General features: G+C 46.0%; 1 protein-coding gene across 20 annotated transcripts in view; it reads left to right on the top strand.

Annotated features, from left to right (window-relative positions):
- The window catches only part of DST (dystonin), a 524163-nt gene that overhangs the window by 82801 nt on the left and 418704 nt on the right, over positions 1-22658 (top strand). For 17 of the 20 annotated variants that reach the window (XM_060403014.1, XM_060403015.1, XM_060403016.1 and 14 more), the window contains exon 4: positions 21987-22194. In XM_060403014.1, the coding sequence (XP_060258997.1) occupies positions 21987-22194 (208 nt within the window). Of the gene's footprint in view, positions 1-21702; positions 21830-21986; positions 22195-22658 lie in introns of those variants that run through there. The other 3 variants (XM_060403006.1, XM_060403020.1, XM_060403007.1) reach the window with 1 other exon arrangement.

Genomic DNA, 22658 nt, shown 5'->3' on the forward strand with positions numbered 1-22658 from the left:
TTATTCTTTTTCACCAATCTCTATTTCTGCTCCCGAGAAAAAACTCAAGACAGATTCCGCAACTTTTCCGGTCACTCTTAGATAATGCAGAGTGTTACTGAGTCCAGGCTCATGTTACTCACCACGTGACAGGCCAGTAAATCAAGAAACAAGTTGTTGGGGACAAGGAGTAGCAGCTTTATTGAGAAGTCAGCAGGCTAAGAAGATGGTGAACTCATGTCCCAAAGAATCATCCTGCCTGAGTTAGAATTCAGGCTTGTATACTAAAATGGGTGGGGGTAGAGTCAAACATTCCCTGGTTCTGGTCAGTCTCCCGAGGGGATGTGTTAATTTCTTCCTTCCTGCGGTCATTCACTGGTGGGCCTGGTCAGGATGTTTTCTGTGAGCTAAACAAAGGTATTTTTGCTTAATGCTTATTACCTCGGAGGCAGAGCTCCCAGAGTGGGCCGTCGTGTATAATTTAAGTTTATAGACACATCCCTTTAGTGATTAACAGGTAATAGAACAAAAAGGTTCTTTCCTATTGCACGAGTCCTAGGATCACTTTCAAGCATTAAAGATTTGAGCCTAGACAAATCTTTGAGTGTAACAATATAATGCAGTCTGGTCTTGTGTGTTATCAAAGCTTCAGATCCAGTGCTCCCCTCGTCGCTCAGCTTGAGCCAGAGTCAGGTGGAAGCGGCAAAGGGCATAACTGGCTCCCTGTCTCTGCTTTCTCCGTTTTCTCCCTTACCCACCAGCTGTTGCTTCCGAAGGCTCTAGCGTCAGCCCAGGGAGAGAAGGCTGGGGGTGTGGGCTTTGCCCAGCACGTGGCTGGTTCATCGTCGGCGCCCTGCGAGTGGCTTGCAGTTCTCTTCGTGAGAGAAAAGCCCTTCCCTGCTCGGCCCCCAAGTTTCCCTCTCCTTGATCCCTTCCTCCAGCCACAGAATCCCCTTGGAGAGGGCTCCTCTGAGTAGAAGTCTAAGCTCCCCCTGTCTCGGGCCCGTTCAGGTTCCCCAAAGCCTGTGCCTTTGCTGCCATGCAGGGCCCAGGAAGGTGATGTGAGATGCTGGACGTATCTGTAGCTGCAGATATAGCCTGTGACTTTCAGACTCAGTAGAGGCAGAACCTTCTAGTTGAACTTACTCTCTTCTGTGCTGTAGTGTTTCTAGGCTTAAATGCCCAGGTTAGCTAAACATTTCAAATTCTTTATATCTATAAATTTTAAAAAATATATATTATGTTTTATAAAATGAACTAAGTCCCCATGTTTGACGTTAATTTAGAAAATCCAGATAACTTAAAGAACTCTATAATAGGCCTTTCTGGGTGGTCCGGTGGTTAAGAATCTGCCTTGCAATGCAGGGGACACTGGTTCCATGCCTGGTCTGGGGAGGTCCCACATGCCGTGGGGCAGCTCAGCCTGTGTGCTGAGCCCACATGTCACCACTGCTGAAGCCGCGTGCCTAGAGCCTGTGCCCCAGACAAGAGAAGCCGCCACAGCGGGAAGCCTGTGCACCCCGGCTAGAGACAGGCTGTGTGCGGCACAGACCCGCCAGAGCCAATAAATAAACAAGTCTTAAAAAAGCCGCTATCATAATGGGAGTATTAAGCAGACAACACAGATGTCTTCAATTTATTTCTAGGATACATGTAATCACTATGACTCCAGGCAAACTTAGCTTGTTAGTAGAACCGAAGAATCAGGAAGTCTGAGGTGTAGACGTTTCAGGATCCTAGGGAAGTGAAAAATGGCTTCTGAAATGAGAATGCTGCTTTTTATAAGCCAAAGACTATCACTATTTCCTGTTTTTAGATCCGCCTAAAATCTGGGGACTCCACTAGCTCCAGAGTTAACCATCAATAAGGGAAACCGTCTAAGAATAGAAGTTGTGAAGACACGAATACCTTTCACACTGGCAGCATCTTCAGTGGTGCTAACTGATGCTCATGACGGGAGCTGGCATTTCATCAGCACTTCCAGGCGCTGTGCTCACTTCGTCCCGGCAGCAGCCCTAGGAGGTGGATTCTCTCTGCAGACTAGGAAACTGAAGCTCAGAGCAGGTCCTGGGCTGACCCACAGTCACGTGGCAGGTGGGTGGTGAGGCTGGGCAGGGGGCCGGTGCTGCCAGCCCCCAGGGCTCTGTCTGACCTCGGTCTCCGATCCTCCCCAGTGAGCTTGCTGAGGGTGGTTCCACTTCTGCTGTGTGGTTAGAAAGTTCACTGTGGATTGTGGGGGATGCTGTGAACCTCTTCTTCCAAGACAAGCTTCAGGGCAAATCTGGCAGGCGATGACTGTGGGAGCGGGGAGGAGAGACCGACGTTTACTGAGCCCTTCCTGAGTGTTGGGCAGGACAGGTGCTTTTGCAGATCCCACGCACTGTTTATCTTTCCATTTCACAAATGCCGAGTGAGCCCCTGCTATGGGCTTGTCACTGGGTCAGGAGCCGGTGAGCGAACTGAGAAGAAAACACAGCCCCTGTGCTCACGGAGCATGTTTTGGAGACAGCACACAGATTCTTGTGGACTGAACAACGTGTCAGGTGGTGACGGGTGCTGTGGGGGAATTGAAGCAGGTTGGCGGCTCAGGGTGCGGGCGGGAGTTTGAGGGATGGGAGGAGGGGGCGACATTACAGTGTCCGCTTGTTTGGAAAGAACTTCTCTAAAGAGATGCCATTTGGACGTCCTTGGTGGTCCAGTAGTTAAGACTGCGCTTCCACTGCAGGGCGTGCTGGTTCAATCCCTAGTCGGGGAAATGAGATCTCGCGTGCATGCTGCTGGGTGAGGCCAAACAAGACAAAACACCACAAACAAACATTTGAGCAGAAAGCTGGAGGCTGACATTGAGGCCTTGTGGCCAGAGCACAGCTTTGGGGTCACTCCGAGGGCAGCGGGGCATCGCTGGTGGGTCTGAGGACGGGCAGGCAGCACCCTGACTGCTGCTTTTAAAGGTTCAGCCCGGCTTCTGTGTGGGGAATGGACTGGAGAGGGGCTTGGGGTAAGAACGTCGAGGCTCTCGTTTTTGCAGTGCCTACTATGTGCTATACGCGTGTCCCCGCTGACCCTTTCAGTAATCTGTTTGAATTCAGTCATTAACCGAGATAGGACCGGAAAGCTCCCAGTGGCGTGGAAGTCTGCCCCAGGCTGAGCAGCTCTGACCATAGGGCTCTGTCCAGTTGACTGTGTCGGCATAGCTCTTTAAAATGATCGCTGTCCATCTATTCCTTCTTTTTGCTCGGCTTGGTCCTCGGGGCCCTGGACCACGTATTCCTCTTCTGGAACAACTCTGGGAGGTAGGTGCTGTTTCCCAGTCATAGATGAGGAATCCAGGGTTCATGGAAGCTGTGACTCAAGACGTGTCACGAGGCCACGTGGCCAGTAAACGCCTGAACTGGTGGTGAAAGCCCTGATCTGTGGGCCTCCCGCTTTATTATAGCGAGGCAGAGAATTCATGAGATGGGGAACAGCTTTACTCTTTTTCAGCTTTCTGCCTTTTCTCCGTGGCTTTGATTGCTCTCAGGTGACCTGTACCATTCTGTTTGGGGAGCCTGCATTACTACCAGCTTAGGGGGCCTTTATGTGTTTTCTTAGCCCTCCTGTAGGAGCCTACGGTTTGCAGGCCTGTCACAGCGAGAACACTGCCGAGTGAGGCCCTCGTAGGAGGATCTCAGACGCTGTGGCACCAGGCGTGGAAGCGGATCTTCTGATTCTGTCACACCACCGGACAGATCAGGTTCTCCCTGGAGAGGCAGCATGGTGGAGAGAAGGCAAGGCCGTCTGTCTTGGGCTCAGCAGAGTGGGAGCGAGAGCCCGAGCCCTGCGCTAAGGGAGTAGAGGAGATGACCGTCACATCTGGATTATGAGCTTGAACCCCAGGCAGTGGTTCTCTTAAGCTGCGATCCGAATTACGGCCAGCCCACGGTTCTGTTAGTACTCCTTTGGGTCCTTGAATCTCTGTCTCTGTGAGTCAGCGTGGCTGTAGGGGAAATGATGAGGCAGACGGAGTTTGTTTTACCTCTTAAGAGCCTCTGTGTTACCGCTTCCTTTTATCAAAATATCCTTCAGGATGTACGCTCATGCCCTTATTCACACTAACGGGTAAATGACTGATATCACTTACTGTTTCCTGTATGGGAGAGACTAGATTAGAAATAAAAAAGCCTTAAACTAAAATAATGAATCTTTATTTTATAAATAGTCTTTAGAGTTACCATATGATCCAGCAATCCCACTCCTGGGCATATATTTGGTGAAAACTGTAATTTGAAAGATACATTCCCCCCAGCGTTCATTGTAGCACTGTTTACATTAGCCAAGACATGGAAGCAACCCAAAGGTCCATTAGCAGATGACTGGATAAAGAAGATGTGGTATGTATATACAAAGGAGTACAACTCAGCCATAAAAGAGAAAGAAATAATGCTGTTCGCAGCAGCATGAGGGGGCCTAGAGATTATCGTACTAAGTGCAGTAAGTCAGACGGAGGAAAATAAGTATCATATGATACCACTCATCTGTGGAGTCTAAAAAGATGATACAAATTGATTTATTTACAAGACAGAAATAGAATTACAGACATAGAAAACAAGCTTAGGGTTCCCAAAGGAGAAAGAGGGCAAGGAATAAATTAGGAGTTTGAGATTAGCAGGTACACATTATTATATATAAGGTAGATAACCAATGAGGACCTATTGGATAGCACAGGTAACTGTACTCAATATCTTGCAAAAATCTGTAAGAGAAAAGAACCTGAAAAAGAATATGTGTTATATAACTGAATCACTGCTGTATCCCTGAACCTAACACAACATTGTAAATCAGCTACACTTCAGTTAAAAAAAAGAACGAATGTTAATTGCTGGAATTTTAGGCATCAGTGTGAAAGGAGGTGAAAAGTTTTTTCAAGTCCTAAAAATGATATACTTTTTGTAATCTGTCATCGTTGCCATTCTAAGTACTTTTTGTCTGGTTTTCATTTTATGTTTTCCTTGTAGGATGCTGTAAGAATGCATTGAGTATCATGTGTCAGGTAGGCATTGTATTAGATGCTTTACACACATTATCCCGTTTTAATAGTGTCTGACATCCAAGGAAGTGGGTGTGAGTCACTGCGTTAAGTATATGGGCAAGTCAGAGAGGTGAAATGACTTTCTCGGGGCAGTTTGCGTGGTGACATCTGGTGAAGGTCCTGCTTGGTCTTCTCTCCTGTGAAACTGTGAAATGTGAATTATTTGAGGTGTTTCTACTTCCCTAACATGCAGTAAATGTGAGTCCACTTAGGTTTCCCCAGAGAAACAGAACCCATGGAACACACACACACAGATTTATTTTCCAACATCTCTAGGACAGTTGGCAGCCTGGAAATTCAGGTTTAAGAGTTGACATTGCAGCTCTGAGTCTGAATTTCATGGGCCATCAGGCTGAAAACTCATGTTGGGTTTCTGTATTGATTCTTAAGGAAGATTCCTTCTTTTTTGAGAAAATTTGCTCTGTGCTCTTAAGGCCTTCAACTGCTTGGATGAGGCCCACCCACACCGTGGAGGTGCTTTGCTTGAAATCACATCTGAAGAATCTTCACAGTGGCGTCTAGACTGGCATTTTGCCAAAAACTCTGTGCCATGGCCTAGCTGAGTTGACACGTAAAATTAGCCATCATACTAATAAATGGTTAATTTATTAATGCGGTGGTTTTCACTGAATAAATTTTTTTAAGGTAGCTGAATTCCTTACCTGCTCACTTTTCAGCTGGTTCTGGTGCTCTGGACACAGACCCAGGACCAGTTCAGGAGGAAGCGCAGTGGCCCCCAGGGAACGGCTCTTCACTTATTCCATGGCGCGTGTGTGTTTCTGGTAGCAGTCATCATATTGTTTTCTGAATACGGATATCCATTTTAAAAAGTTCTTGGTCTTATGTTATTGTTGGAGGAAGTGCTCAGACTGACTGGGAAAGCACCAGTTGAGAAGGAGAGAAGGGAAAAACCCTTAAGCAGGATTTCACGGTCAGGAGTTGCAGCTGGGCAGGGGAGGAAGGTGGGGCTGGAGTTCATACTGATCCCAAGTGTGCAGCGTGACTAAGGGGGACTTGAAGAGAGAGCTGTGAGGTCAGCTCTGCAAAAGCAGGAATGGATTTGTCTTATAAGCGCAGGGAAAAGCGTTTACCTGTTTTCTTGTTATAGACAAGTCAGAAAAACAGGAGTATTGATATTATTTTTAAAATTTTATTGAAGTCTAGTTGATTTACAATGTTGTGTTGGCTTTTGCTTTGCAGCAAAGTGACTCAGCTATACCTACATTTATTGGTTTTCATCTTCTTTCTCATTAGTGGTTTATCACAGGATATTGAATGCAGTTCCCTGTGCTCTGCAGCAGGACCTTGTTGTTTATCCTTCCTATATATACTGGTTTGCATCTGCTAACCCCAAACTCCCCATCCTTTCCACCTCCACCTCCCTCCCCCTTGGCAGCTCCGAGTCTGTTCTCTATGTCTGTGAGTCCCATCCTGTTTCGTAGATAAGTTCATCTGTGTCATATTTCACATTCCATATATAAGTGGTTATCACGTGGTATCTGTGTCTTTCTGACTTGCTTCGCTTGGTGTGATCATTTCTAGGTCCATCCATGTTGCTGCAGACAGCATTATTCCGTCCCTTTTGATGGCTGGCTAGTATTCCATCACATAAATGGACTGCATCTATCTCCTTTAGCCATTCCTCCATTGATGGACTTTTAGGTTGTTCCCATGTCTTGGCTATTGTGAATAGTACTGCTGTCTGTCTTTTTCCTAAAACCTTAACCTCAATAGATTTAGGTTGGTGGAAGATAAAAGCCAGGTTCATGTGCAGGCTATTTCTGCTTCCTGTTTGGATACCTAACCTCCCCTAGGGATAAAGCAGGGAAGATTCTCTGATTACCGATTCTCTCTCTGAAAGAGAGATCTGTTACAAACCAGAGGACACCACGTAGGGGCCTTGGACCATGGGGTGTTTCTGCAAGGATCTCAAGTGCTCTGGGGCTGGGATAGGCAGCAGATCTTTGGGAAAACTCAGATGTCAGTGAAGAGCATTTGAAATCTACTTTGCACTGCAATTGGACTGGGTTGCCTGCAGCGTGAAGCATCCTGGTTGGGCCGCTTCCAGAGACCCGGCTGTGGCAGGACCCCTCCTTGTGTTGGGCTCTGCTTGCTGGTCCCAGTCCGGTGGGGCCCACAGCACACGGTTACCTTCCCCGAACACGTGGAGCTGTGGAGCCAGCCCTGTCTTCCTCAGGAGGCAGAAGCCAGACACTGCAAACTTCATGGACTTGGCTTCACTTCAATGATAAAAGCTATTTTTTTTTTTAACAAAAAACTAATTCTTCCACCTAATTGCATTAGTAACTGAAGTGAGAGAATGGCTGTGTACAAGCTATTATCTAGAGTCTCATTAATGAAGACAGGTAATGAAATGAAGGTGTAAAGACAGCCTTGCTTGTGTTTCAACAGAAAAGAATTGCTTTTTTTTCCTAAAACGTGTATGTCTAAATTTTCGTTGTTTTCTATAACAATGAAGACAGTGAATTTAAAAGGATAAAGCAATTGATTTTAAAAGGAATAAAGGCGAAGTGCACTGGAAAGATATAAGAGTATCTCAAAGACCTGAGGGTTGGTCAGCGAGGATGAGAAGCACAGATGTGATGCTGACGTGGACTGCCTCCTGAGAGCAGCTCGTAATGTGGCCTAGTTCCAGGCACTTCAAGCCTCCTGAGACCAGCTCCTAATGTGGCCTAGTTCCAGGCACTTCCAGCCTCTCTGCCTCTCTTTGTTGGTTCACTGTTTCCTGGAATGACAGTCATATAGGTTTACCTGGACTTAGTCCCTGCCCAGATTACACAGACGTCTCCCTTGTCCCCGCCCCCCCCCCCCCCCCGGCCACCTTCCTGTTAGTTACCTTACTTTCCATTTTGGAGTAAGGTATGATCAGCCAGGGATGTGACTGGGTAACATCAAGTGATGCTCAGGTTCCTGAATGCTCTCTACGTGTTGGTCTCTGAGCTCAGTGCTTTTCAAGTATCCCTCATCCGGCCCCCGCAGCCCCGTGTCTCGTATTCTGTTGTGTCTCCTACTTCTCAGATGAGCAAACCAAAGCCCAGAGAGGCCCAACCGTTTCTCAGGTCCTAAAGCTTCTCCCTGACATCCAGTCTTTAGCAGGTCAGTTCAGCTCACTTCAGTTGCTCAGTTGTGTCCAACTCTTTGCAGTCCCCTGAACTGCAGCATGCCAGGCCTCCCTGTCCATCACCAACTACTGGAGTTTACTCAAACTCATGTCCATTGAGTCGGTAATGCCATCCAGCCATCTCATCCTCTGTCATCCCCTTCTCCTCCCACCTTCAATCTTTCCCAGCATCAGGGTCTTTGCCAATGAGTCAGTTCTTCTCATCAGGGGCCAAAGTATTGGAGGTTCAGCTTCAGCATCAGTCCTTCCAATGAATATTCAGGATAAATTTCCTTTAGGATGGACTGGTTGGATCTCCTTGCAGTCCAAGGGACTCTCAAGAGTCTTCTCCAACACCACGGTTCAAAAGCATCAATTCTTCAGCGTTCAGCTGTCTTTATAGTCCAACTCTCACATCCATACCTGACTACTGGAAAAACCATAGCCTTGACTAGACGGACCTTTGTTGGCAAAGTAATGTCTCTGTTTTTAAATATACTTTCTAGGTTTGTCATAGGTTTTCTTCCAAGGAGCAAGTGTCTTTTAATTTCATGGGTGCATTCACCATGTGCAGTGATTTTAGAGCCCAAGAAAATAAATTCTGTCTCTAATTCCATTGTTTCCCCATCTATTTGCCATGAAATGATGGGACCAGATGTCATAATCTTTATGTTTTGAATCGACATTGGAACTAGTCTGTTGTTCCATGTCTGGTTCTAACTGTTGCTTCTTGACCTGTGTACAGATTTCTCAGGAGCCAGGTAAGGTGGTCAGGTATTCCCATCTCTTCAAGAATTTTCCACAGTTTGTTGTGATCCACACAGTCAAAGGCTTTGGCATAGTCAATAAAGCAGAAATAGATGTTTTTCTGGAAGTCTCTTACTTTTTGATGATCCAACAGATCTTGGCAATTTGATCTCTGGTTCCTCTGCCTGTTCTTAATCCTGCTTAAACATCTGGAAGTTCCCAATTTATGTACTGTTGAAAACTCACTTGGAGAATTTTGAGCATTTTTGATAGCATGTGAGATGAGTGCAGTTGTACAGTAGTTTGAACATTCTTTGGCATTACTTTTCTTTGGGATTGGAATGAAAACTGACCTTTTCCAGTCCTGTGGCCACTGACATATTGAGTGCAGAGCTTTAAAAGCAGCATCTTTTAGGATTTGAAATAGCTCAACTGGAATTCCATCACCTCCACTAGCTTTGTTCATAGTGATGCTTTCTAAGGCCCACTTGACTTCACATTCCAGGATGTCTGGCTCTAGGTGAGTGATCACACCATCGTGATTATCTGGGTCATGAAGGTCTTTTTTGTACAGTTCTTCTGTGTATTCTTGCCACCTTTTCTTAATATCTTCTGCTTCTATTAGGTCCATACCGTTTCTGTCCTTTATTGCGCCCCGCTTTGCATGAAATGTTTCCTTGGTATCTCTAATTTTCTTGAAGAGATCTTTAGTCTTTCCCATTCTATTGTTTTCCTCTATTTCTTGGCACTGATCACTGAGGAAGGCTTTCTTATCTCTCCTTGCTATTGTTTGGAACTCTGCATTCAAATGGGTATATCTTTCCTTTTCTCCTTTGCCTTTCATTTCTCTTCTTTTCTCAGCTATTTGTAAAGCCTCCTCAGACAACCATTTTGTCTTTTTGCATTTCTTTTTCTTGGGGATGGTCTTGATCACTGCCTCCTGTACAGTGTTCTTCAGGCACTCTATCAGATCTTATTCCTTGAATCTAATTCTCACTTCCACTGTATGATTGTAAGGGATTTGATTTAGGTCATACCTGAATGGTCTTTGCACTGATCGCTGAGGAAGGCTTTCTTATCTCTTCTTGCTCTTCTTTGGAACTCTGCACTCAGATGCTTGTATCTTTCCTTTTCTCCTTTGCTTTTCGCTTCTCTTCTTTTCACAGCTCTTTGTAAGCCCTCCTCAGACAGCCATTTTGCTTTTTTGCATTTCTTTTCCATGGGGATGGTCTTGATCCCTGTCTCCTGTACAGTGTCACGAACCTCCATCCATAGTTCATCAGGCACTCTTATCTATCAGATTTAGTCCCTGAAATCTATTTCTCACTTCCACTGTATAATCATAAGGGATTTGGTTTAGGTCATACCTGAATGGTCTAGCGGTTTTCCATACTGTCTTCTATTTAAGTCTGAATTTGGCAATAAGGAGTTCATGATCTGAGTCACAGTCAGCTCCTGGTCTTGTTTTTGCTGACTGTATAGAGCTTCTCCAACTTTGACTGCAAAGAATATAATTAATCTGATTTTGGTATTGACCATCCGGTGATGTCCATGTGCAGAGTCTTCTCTTGTGTTGTTGGAAGAGGGTGTTTGCTATGAGCAATAAGTTCTATTGGCAAAACTCTGTTAGCCTTTGCCCTGTTACTCCAAGGTCAAAGTTGGGTGTTACTTCAGGTATCTCTTGGACTTTGTACGTTTGCATTCCAGTCCCCTGTGATGAAAACATCATGTACATCTTTTAGCTTCATGACTAACAGCATGGATGGTAGTTGGGGTTTGGTCTCTGCAAACATCCTGCGCTAATACCTTAGGATTCCACATGCATGATCGTACCCATGTCTTCTTTCCAACAGAAAGCCTCCCACAACCTAGAGTGGGGTGGGAGGAACATGTAGGGAGCAGGACTGACCAGGGGAAGGATTAGGAGCAAAACCAGTGGGCTGAGCAGTGTGGTGGGGGCGAGGTCCAGCTCGGTTCACAGTGATCACGGGCCAGCTCTTCCTGCATCCTGCAGCAGAGTCTGGTTCCCAGGGCTCTTGGGGGTGGAGCAGAGTGGAGCAGCAGGGGCATCAGTGGGAATGTGGCAGCACTCTTTCTGTTTGACACTAGTGAACTGACGTCTTTGATCGCCCTCTTTGTTTTATTTTGTCTTCTCTTCCGTTCCCTTCTCCTTAGTTTTTCAATGTCCCCCTTTTATTGATTACCATCATACCTACATCCCTGCCTCTGTCATTCTTAATCTCTGCATGCAGCAATGTCTTTTTTTCCTTAATGTATGGCAGGGCCCTATAGTCCGATGCCTGCAAGGGATAAAGAGACTAGTAAGCTCTGTGTTAGCCTGGAAAGCATGGGTTCTTTCTAGAATGGGGAAACTATCTCTAGGATCAATGATCCACATCTGCATTTTCATGTAAGATTCCCAATTTTAAATGTTTGCCAATAATTTTTGAAAGTGGCAGACCGAAGACATGGACACAACCTAAAGGTCCATTGATAGATGAATGGATAATGAAGCTGTGGTACTTATGTGTGTTTGTGTGTGTGTATATATATACATATATATATATGTATATATATACTCTGTGCTATGCTTAATCCCTCAGTTGTGTCCAACTCTTTGTGACCCCATGGACTGTAGCCTGCCAGGCTCCTCTGTCCATGGGGATTCTGCAGGAAAGAATACCGGAGTGGGTAGCCTTTCCCTTCTCCAGGGGATCTTCCCATCCCAGGGACTGAACCCAGGTCTTCTACGTTACAGGCGGATTCTGTACCATCTGAGTCACCAGGGAAGCTGCTGGCGTGTGTAGCCTATCCCTTCTCAGGGGAACTTCCCAACCCATGAATCAAACTGGGGCCTCTTGCATTGCAGGCAGATTCTTTACCAGCTGAGCTACCCTGGAAGCCCATATATATCTACCTAGATATATAGCTATAATAGAATACTGCACAGCCATAAAAAGCGATGAGATGATGCCATGTCCAGCAACATGGATGGACCTAGAGATGATCACACTAAGTGCAGGAAGTCAGACAGAGCAAGACAGACACCATATGGTATCACTTATACGTGGAATCTAAAACAGGACACAAGTGAGCTTACCTGTCTTTGAAAGAGACTCGCAGACACAGAGCGCAGACATGTGGTTGCCAAGGACTGGGAGTTTGGCATTAGCAGATTCAGACTATCACATGCCGAATGGGTAAGCAGCAAGGTCCTACAGCATGGCACAGGGAACTGTATTCAGTATGCTGTGATAAAGCGCAGTGGAAAAGGAAATGAAGGAGGTCTGTATATGGATATCTGAGTCACTGTGCTAGACGGTAGAAATTAATGCCACATTATAAATCAACTATATTTCAATAACATAAACTTAAAAAGTGGGCAGGGGAACACAGTGCGTCTACAGCAGGGGTCCCCAGTCCACGGGCCGTTAGGAACCGAGCCGCACAGCAGGCTAAGTGGTGGCGAGTGAGCGAGGCCGGTCTGTATCTGCAGCCGCTCCACAGCGCTCACATTCCCCCGGAGCGCCACCTCCTGCCAGATCTGTGGCGGCATAACAGACGTGATGTGCTTGAATCATCCCGAAACCATCCCCTCCCCCTGGGCTGTGGAGAAAGCTCTTCCACAGAACCAGTCCGTGGTGCCCAAAAGGCTGGGGACCGCTGCTCTACGGGAGAGCCCTGTCAGCATTGCCAGTCTGGGGCGATACTGTCGGAGGAAGGCAGGGGGCTGGAGCAGTAAAGCTCCATCCTGCCTTCCACGGGGACCACAGGTGCTCCTGCATCAGACCCTTTCTCCTGCTTGACTTTGTGCTGTAAACCGTATTTTTACACACGTATTTATATTGTCCCACTGCAAGACTTATTTCACAGCCTAATACATGAAGATAAAATGATGGTGTTTAAAAGTGGGCTCTCTTAATCACCCTTACTCTCCTGGTTGGATGTCAGGCTCTTCCAAAGCAGAAGCTTATGGGTGCTTAAGATACATTTTTAATTGATTGGTATAAATAAGCATCCATTCAAGATATAAAATTAAGTATTCTCTAGGTACAGAGCTGTTTTCAGTAGCTTCTGTCTTCTTAATATGTTTCTGTGTCGTGGAACTATTTTCAGAGTTATGTTTTACTTTTCTTTGAGGCAGATTTTAAAAAATTCCCTTCCTTAGTTTGCAAAGCCGCGCAAATGCAAACTAGTTTGTAGACGCTCAAATGCAAACTCATTCTTTTTTCTTTTTCATATTCTTTTCCATTATGGTTTATTACAGGACACTGAGTATAGTTCCCTGTACCATGTAGTGGGACCTTGTTATTTATCCATCCTGTGTATAATTGTTTGCATCTGCTAACCCCAGAGTCTCAGTTTCTCTCTCTCCCAGCCCCTCCCACTAGGCCATCCCAAGCCTGTTCTCTGCATCTGTGCGTCTGTTTCTGTTTTGTAGATAAGCCCATCTGTGTCACATTGTTTTACAAATGCTCATTTATTTGGTCTTCACGCGGCACGCAGGGTCTAGTCCTCTGACTAGAGATTGAATCTGGCCTGGGCCCCCTGCCTTGGGAGTGAGGCATCTTAGCCCCTGGATCACACTGGGGAGGCCCTGTGTCATATTTTAGATTCTGCAAACTAGTTCTCAGTGTCTCTATTTCTGTAATTTTAATGTGATTTCATTGAGGTGGTTGACATGCAAAAAATTTTGTGGTATTTTTGAAAGGTTTTTGCGATTTTCAAACAATTTGAAATTTTACAAATTTCAAGTAGTTTCAGACTGTTTTGATACTTCCCATGGTCTTTCTTTTATTTATCTGTGTGGGAAGTGGATGTATGGAGGTGTGAGAACACCGCGGGCCTGAGAATCTTGGGGTTGGAAGAACATGGAGTTGGTGTGAGGTTGTCCTCAGTGAAGGCCTGGTCTCTTGGGTAGGAGGGAGCTCCCTGACTCCCAAAGCTGTCTTTACCTGAGCAGTCGTATTTTTTGGAATATTTTTTCATCATTGTGGACTGACACCTGTCTCGTGGTCATTTCCATGCTTTGGACTGAAGTAAATACAGAGCAAGTCTAATCCTTTTGGGCTCTCCAAATCCATGGTAAGAGAGTTGAGGGCTGTGAGAGTGTTCTGTGTTCCTCTGAGGCCTGGGACCACATAAGGGCACTTTGGTGTCCAAAAGACCCAGGTGGAATTCCAGCTCCACCTTGGACTGAGAGAACGCCTATGGGCAAGCGATTTAACCTCCCTAATCATACTTCCTTACTGGGTTACTGTGAGGATTAAATTGGACAGTGAGTAAAAATAAAAATGCTCAGTCCAGACCCTGACCTCAGTCACTGAATTAGCGATGCAGAGAGTGAGAACTTGCTGGTTAAATTGAAAGGAAGGAAGTCTTGCAGAATGCCTGAGAGCTGAGCCAAGACAGCCTAGACCTGAGGCTAGGCTCTTCAGGAAATGAGTCTGGTGCTTACCTTGTAGAGCATCCCTCAGAGCTGCAGAAGGCGTTGGGGAGCACTTCTCCTGCCTGTATCCCATTAGTGAGGCTGGTTGCCCTGGAAACCTAACACCAAGGACCACTGTGACCAGAGCACAGTCTTACACGCTGGAGAGAGTTTGTGTCCTGAATCTCACTGTCCTTCCTTCAGAGGCTGGTGAACTGGGCTTCTCCACTTGGAAGGAAACCTTGGACTTCCTTCACTTTCTGCCCCAAATCTCCTGCCTGAACTGGATCTAGGAACCTTCCAGCTCCACCTCCCTCTGACGCCCTTCCACCCCGCCCGCTCTCCTCTAACTTCACCGTGCTCTCCTCCTGGGTTACAGTTCCTGGAAATCTCTCCTGAAAGGAGAGCGTGAAAGCCAACATAGGCCCTACCAAACCAGAAGTCTCCCTGCTTACTATTTAAAGGTAGCTTCCAGTTAAGAGGCTGATTAGGAGTCATTTATTCAATGAGCAAGTGCCTGCATTGTTCCACTAGTTTGGGAAACATTTTAAACTAAGACAAGCACAACAGCCCCCAAAGTTTTCTCTAAGTCATTTTGTCTTCAGCGGGTTAAACACATTTTCCATCATTTTCTGCTTTCTTCCACACCTATTTCTTTGTGGTAGAGATGGTTTTCCTTGAGATTTCTAAAATCAGATAATGTGCCCTTGCTTTTGGACTTATTTCCAAATAGAAAACTAGTATGGAAGAATAGTCCTGGGCCAGATCAAGTATTTTTATACACTGTATAAGAAGTCAGTATTTAGTATTTGTACTTACCTAATCAACAGAGTTTTAAACAAAACTGGATCTTCACTTATTCTTCACTATCCTAAATTTTGTTTTTTGGTGGGAGTTTATATAAAAGGTATAAAAATTATGTGATACTGCACCAGTTTTGTGCTCGCTGGATTGTATATTAAGTGAATAACACCGAGGCGCCTTTTAAATATCTTTCTACCTGTTGGAAAGATGTAACTGTGATTGGGACAGAGGCAGAGAGATCTGGGGTCCCTTTGACATCGGCATCTGTTTTGGTTCTTCTCCAAGTGTCTATGAGATGCTCTGGGGGACCTGGGTTCAATCCCTGGGTTGGGAAGATCCCCTGGAGGAGGGCATGGCAACCCACTCCAGTATCCTTGCCTGGAGAATCCCATGGACAGAGAAGCCTGGCAGACTACAGTCCGTGGGGTTGCGGAGTAGGACACGACTGAGCGACTTTCACATGAGCAATTACTTAGTTAGGTTCTGTCACTGAGGACATAAACCCAGGGGATCTGATCTTGTGAGAACAGGCCTACACTAAGCAACACACACACACACACACACACACACACACACACACACACACACACACACACACACACACACACACACCATAAAAAGCCTTGCTTACCCAGCCCTTCATTTTGAAAATATTCAAATTTACAGCAAAGTTGGGAGAGCAGTACAGTGAAGACTCACTGTAAAGCTGTTGCCACGTTAACCGATTCCTGTTTATATGGAAACAGCTGAGAACAAGTGCGGGCAGCATGAGTTTAGGTGAGGAAGCTTTTCTGCAACCAGCATACCATCTGCACACCTCAGAAAATGGACAGCAGTTTCCCAGAATCAGCTAATAAACGGCTGGTGATCCAGGTTCACATTCTCCCCGTTGTCTGTTGTCTTTTTAGCTTAAAGAGAAATTCAGACTCCCACCAAGGCTCATAACTGTGTTGTTAGGCTTCCGCTTTGGGTAGTATGTGTGTTCTGTGACATTGACCTTTTTCCTCTTTGAAAGAGTCCAGGATACAATTATCTTCAAATATCCCTCAATCTGAATGTGTCTAATTGATTCCTCACAGGCTTTTTATTTTCTTTTAAATTTTTGGAACTGTGCTTACTGCAGTGTGCCAATGTCTCAGGTGTAAACGTTTGTGAGAGGCCACGTGCCCGCCTCTGGGCCTCGGGCCGCCTGGCTGTGTCTCGGGGTCTTATCTCCGCACTGATTTCTTGCTGCCCTCAGAGAATGCCGGGCAGAGGCAGCTTCCTGGCACCTTCCTCCAGATGCGGGTGCCGAGGCTGGGCGGCTTCCAGGGTCAGCAGCTCCATTGTGCTAGTCCAGATCCCCCACCGGGGTTTCAATTAGAGCGGTTATTGTTTAGTTCCCCTGCTAAAAATGCCGCATTATGTCACTATGCTGGCTTTAGGAGATGGAGTTGTTTTTGCACCGTGGGAGTGAATTGGCGATTAGGAAGGTCCCTTTGCGCTTTCGGAGATCTAATCCAGCTGCTCAGACCGCCTTCCCAAGGAGGCTGTGCTGAGACACAGTGCGTGGGTCTCTGTCCCTCACAGCCTAGCGGTTTGTTGTTGGTTGCAGAGATCCACTATCAGACCAGAGGACTCTCACAGTCCTTTATTTAAGGAAAGAAGGCCAAATATTAAACCATGATGACCCAGGCCAGCTTTGTCTTTACTCTCCTAATTACCTTTCTTCCCTTCTGAATACTGTACATTCTTTCCCCCCTCCCCCCTTTTTTGGTTTTCAACACGCAGGCCAAATGGGGTTGACAGTTGAGGATGTAACTTGAAGTTTGTGTGTGTTTGCTTATGGGCTCTGGTCTGAAGAGAGGTTTCCATGGACGCTTTTAGAGGTGTCCATGAGCCCCAGACAGTTAAAATCACTGGGTTAAATGGTTGTTTCTTCCTACAGCCTTTGATATTTTCTCTGACCCTTGATATAGTATCTTCTCCTTTTCAGTAATTTTTTGGTATACTATTTGTTTTACGTTAAAAATTATAAGGAATAAAATTAAATTCATTCATAGTATTAGTCATCGCCCAGAGATATCTGCTGTTTACACTCTGGTAGATAGTTACCTATCTGCCTATTTATCTATAAATCATCTATCTTTCTATTCATTTCCACACATACACACACAGACACACACACAGACACACAGACACACAGATTTTTTTAAAAATAGGAATCATCCTGTATGCACCCTTCCCACTTTGCTAATGTAGATCAATAACATTTTTGTTTAATTGCTGCAAAGTAGTCCATTGTATGGATATACTGTCATTTATTTAATGAATTCCCTATAGACAGATATTTATATTTTAACAGGAATCAAACCTTAGGCAACAGGAGCAGAGCAGGAGGAACTGGGGTCTTTTGCTGGTCCCAAGAGTTCTCTTCCTTTGTCTGAACTTTAAGCCCCACATCGAAAGCGAGGCCTGGACTTTGGGTCAGAGAACATGTTTGCTTTTTCCAGAAGAAAGGAGTGTACCCCCAGCTCTTGAAGTGGCTGCTGCTGCTGCTAAGTCGCTTCAGTCGTGTCCAACTCTGTGCGACCCCATAGACGGCAGCCCACTAGGCTCCTCTGTCCCTGGGATTCTCCAGGCAAGAATACTGGAGTGGGTTGCCACTTCCTTCTGCAATGCATGAAAGTGAAAAGTGAAAGTGAAGTTGCTCAGTCGTGCCTGACTCTTAGCGACCCCATGGACTGCAGCCTACCAGGCTCCTTGGTCCATGGGATTTTCCAGGCAAGAGTGCTGGAGTAGGGTGCCATTGCCTTCTCCGTGTGAAGTGGCAAATCATTTCAAATCAATAAAGAATAGTTTTGGAGGGTCCGTCGACTTCAAAGCAGCTTCATTTTAATCCATTCTCAGGAAGAAGAATATATATATGTATATGCATATATAACTGGATCACTTTGCTGTACATCTGAAACTAACACAATATTGTAAATCAACTATACTTCAATTTGTTGTTCAGTCGCTAAGTCTTATCTGACTCTTTGCAACGCCATGGACTGTAGCAGGCCAGGCTTTTTGGTCCTTCACCATTTCCCAGAGTTTGCTCAAATCCATGTCCATTGAGTCATTGATGCTATATAACCATCTCATCGGAGAAGATGATGGCAACCCACTCCAGTGTTCTTGCCTGGAGAATCCCAGGGACACCGGAGCCTGGTGGGCTGCCGTCTATGGGGTTGCACAGAGTCAGACACCACCAAAGTGACTTAGCAGCAGCAGCAGCAGCAGCAACCATCTCATCCTCTGCTGCCCCCTTCTCTGTTTGCCTTCAGTCTTTCCCAGCATCAGGGTCTTTTCCAATGAGTCTGCTCTTTGCATCAGGTGGCCAAAGTATTGGAGCTTCAGCTTCAGCATCAGTCCTTCCAATGAATATTCATGGTTGATTTCCTTTAGGATTGATGGGTTTGATCTCCTTGCAGTTCAAGGGACTCTCAAGAATCTTCTCCAACACCATAGTTCAAAAGCATCAACTATTCAGTGCTCAGCCTTCTTTATGGTCCAACTCTCACATCTGTACAGGGCTGCTGGAAAAACCATAGCCTTGATTGTACAGACCTTTGTTGGCCAAGTGATGTCTTTGCTTTTTAATAGGCTCTTTAGGTTTGTCATAGGTTTCCTTCCAAGGAGCATGTGTCTTTTAATTTCAGGCTGCAGTCACCGTCTGCAGTGATTCTGGAGCCCAAGAGAATCTGTCACTGCTTCTACTTTTTCTGCTTCTATTTGTCACAAAGTGATGGGACCAGATGCCATGATCTTAGTTTTAAGCCAGCTTTTTCACTCTCTTCTTTCACCTCATCAAATATTTAAAAAAATAAAAAAGAAACAGAAAAACAGTTATCAATGGTTCATCCAGTTTGCCGGATATTAGGAAAGGAGAGGTGAGGGATGGAATTTTCAGCCTCCCACCTGAAACACTTGATTGAGAAAGTCTGCTTTATTCACTAGCATGGATGCCACTGACATTAGAAGGAATGCAGATTTATTAAGATTGGAAGTATATTTTCCCTAAATTTGAAGACAGAAACCATAGACAACCTTCATTCATTAAAATCAAAGCATTCATTTAATCACACACTTGTAACCTGAAAGACTCAATTCAGTAGCCCTTAAAAAGTGACCAATTTAGTCTCTATCTTGTTGGCAGCTAAAGAGCCAACAGCAAACACCACCAATTAAAATAGAAAATTCAGATTCAATAAAGCAGCCAGATAAGGCTAAAAAGATATAGAAAAAAATTTCTGTACTGTTGAGTGCATATGTCTAAAATTTAAAAAGTGAATTCAAAGGTCATTCTCAGAATACGAAGCATGTAAATGATAAAAAAAAATAATCTGTTCTCAATTTTCAAGGTTCACATGGGCCTAATTTTGTATAGTTTACCTTATATTTAAAGAGTGTCCATGAAGATTGTTGTGGGGAAAAACCAAATGCTTTGATGGTTAGCACTCGAGTCCTGTAGCCTGGGAGAGACTTCGCTGTGTACAAGCCAGCGTGCTTTCCCTCTGTCTGCGTGTGTATTTCACTGTGCGTGTTGTTGAAGGAGGTGCTGCCATTTGCCTTGTCTTCTTTCTCTCTTACCCGTTCACCAAAGACACGTCCAGATTAGAGGCTGTACCAGTCAAACACCCTTGGGTCCAGGGTCGTAAATGATCCCATCTGGCTGGGTGATGAGTGGTGTTTATGTCATGGCATAAATCATGTTTTGCTCTTCCATTAGCTGAGACTCTAATTGTTAGAAAAATTTACTTCATCTACAAAAATCAATAATCAGAATTTTTGGATGGAGGCAGTCCTTTAACCGTTTATTCCCCAAGTCTGTCTCTAAACAATCAAATGACTACTCTCACTTGGAGTAGTCATTTGGAGTACATGAAACAACAAGAAATACAAGCTCATAGATAAAAGATGACCTTTCATAAGGACAGGTAGGAAGCCAGTTTAAGGAAGACAGAAGGCAACCAAGGAAACCTGTTACCCTTTTGAAAGTCTTCAAGAATGTCATCCTTTTTCACAGACCTACCCAGCATCACAGCCTTATAGAGCTCAAGACGAATTTTCAGAAAAACATGGAAAATAAAGTAGGTTGATAGTAGCATCCTGTGACTGACTTAATGCCTCCTCACAACTCTGTGGATTCCAGTGAATACAGAAAATCAGTGGTATTTATTTATTTGCCTAGTACACGATTTCCCAGAGAAGGCAAGGGCACCCCACTCTAGTACTTTTGCCTGGAAAATCCCATGGACCGAGGAGCCTGGTGGGCTGCAGTCCATGGGGTCGCTGAGGTCAGACACGATTGAGCGACTTCACTTTCACTTTTCACTTTCATGCATTGCAGAAGGAAATGGCAACCCACTCCAGTGTTCTTGCCTGGAGAATCCCAGGGATGGGGGAGCCTAGTGGGCTGCCGTCTCTAGGGTCGCACAGAGTCGGACATGACTGAAGCAACTTAGCAGCAGCAGCAGCACACGATTTCCACTAAGAAAACACACAGGGCATCACACGTAATAAATTGATAATTAGCCAAAGTGATGCGTTTCATGTAAAATGGAGAACTGCTTTTGAGGGGAAAGAGTAAAGCCAAAGAAAATAGACACTTTGCAGGAAATAGTACGTTTTCTTTTAAAATGGTGTTGGTCACTAGATGTGCATCAGGACCTCACGTCGGTCATGCTTGACTAGGCGCAGGCCAGGTCCTGATTCACTTCTGGTTTATCCCGCATGCTTTGGGAGGTTGTCACACAGCCTGGGTTTTTTTTTTTTTTTTTTTTCCTCCCATGGATGCTTTATCTTGTTTGTAAGCCTATTCTCCGCACAGTTAGCAGCCTCTTTTCATGGTAAATGAGTGGCTCACTAAATTATCACAAACTTAACCCAACCAAAAGAGGCTAATGACCTGTGCCTTTTCCCTGCGGGGCAAACAGAGCTGGACACGCCCTGCGCCCGGCTCCGCTCCTGGAGGGAGAACCGAGCTCAGGCGGTGCACGCTGGTCCGAGCCGCGTCTCCGGTTTCCCCCTGTGATGACGGGGCGGGCCGGGCCGGGGAGCTGTTTCCCCTCCCCTCCGCATCCCTCCGTCTCCATCGCTGGCAGCTGTTCGTCTGCTCGAAGTTTATATGATCTCGAGAGCTCTAAACCCAGTTCAGACGTTTGTTTACTGGCGCTGCCTTTGGCTTCTGCAAACAGCCTTTTGTGCCCTCCAGGTCTGCAGAAAAGGCTCTTCTCAGAATCAGCCCCTCCTCCCTCCTTCCTCCAGAAGAGTCTGGGAACTAGCTTCAAACTCAGGAAAAAAATGAACTGAAAAGGACGAGGGGCTCAAACCTGGTCGGAGGGGAGACTGGGAGGGGAAGCGGAAAGGAGTCAGGACTCAGCATCCTGCGTTTGTGCTTTGTGTTTGCAACTTGGAGCGAGTTGCATTAATGAATTAAGCAGCAGCTCGTAATGGAAAATCTCGGTCCCTGCCTGGTGGGGGAGCCAGATACTATAGATTTGTAACAGGAAGGCTGTGGATTCTGGCTTCATTGTTGGGCCAGTCATCTGTGAGCTGGTGGCCGAACCACAGGCCACACACTTGGGTGCCCATCTTCCTGGAACCGGAGCTGCCCAGGCCTCGTGGCTGGGGTTGGAGCCGGGGCCCAGAGAAGATGGTGAGCGCTGGGGTCGGCCCTGGGACGCGTCCCCCCGCCGCGCGGAGGAGGGTGCGGGACGGCGGACTCCCTTTGGGGGCAGGGAGGGGGCTGCTGAAATGGACGAGCTGACGCGAGTGCCTGCCGTTGATGCTTTTCTCTGTGTCATCCCCTGTAGAGCTCCGGGAACGCGTCCTATCGCTGCTCCATGTCTTCCTCTGCGGATTTTTCCGACGAAGATGATTTCAGCCAGAAATCTGGCTCTGCATCTCCAGCTCCTGGAGACACCTTACCCTGGAATTTGCCTAAACATGAGCGATCGAAAAGAAAGATCCATGGGGGCTCGGTGCTGGACCCCGCGGAGAGGGCAGTGCTTAGGATCGCAGGTAAGAGCAAGCGGCAGGGGGGCCTGGCTGGGGGTTGCAGAGAGGTGGAAATTCACCCACCGGCTCCCCGGGGGTCCCTGTCTGGCCGGGAGCTGAGGCTTAAGGTGGGGGAGGAGGATGACCATGTTTACTTTCTGTCCCGATTTTATCGAAGGAGCAGTTGGCCCTGTCTGCTAGTGACTAAGCTGTTTGGCCCTGTCTTCTGGTTGGAGGAACCGATATCTTTGAAACCAAGAGGATATTTACAGGCATCTGCACTGAAGTTTCCTATTTATGTGCAGTCGCCACCGTGATAGTCTGAAAGTATTAATTCAGTGTTTCACAGTGTGTTTGCTGGAAGCTTCCTTTCTCTGTTTGCCTGGGAGCTTCGAGCCACCAGATTTATCAGGGGGCTAGATTCCTGGGTTCTGGTACCCAAGATTGCATAGGGCTCTCTACAGCTTTTTTTTTTTTTTTTTTTTTTT

Source organism: Ovis aries, chromosome 20 (genome assembly GCF_016772045.2).
Source record: "Ovis aries strain OAR_USU_Benz2616 breed Rambouillet chromosome 20, ARS-UI_Ramb_v3.0, whole genome shotgun sequence".
Classification (NCBI taxonomy): Eukaryota; Metazoa; Chordata; class Mammalia; order Artiodactyla; family Bovidae; genus Ovis; species Ovis aries.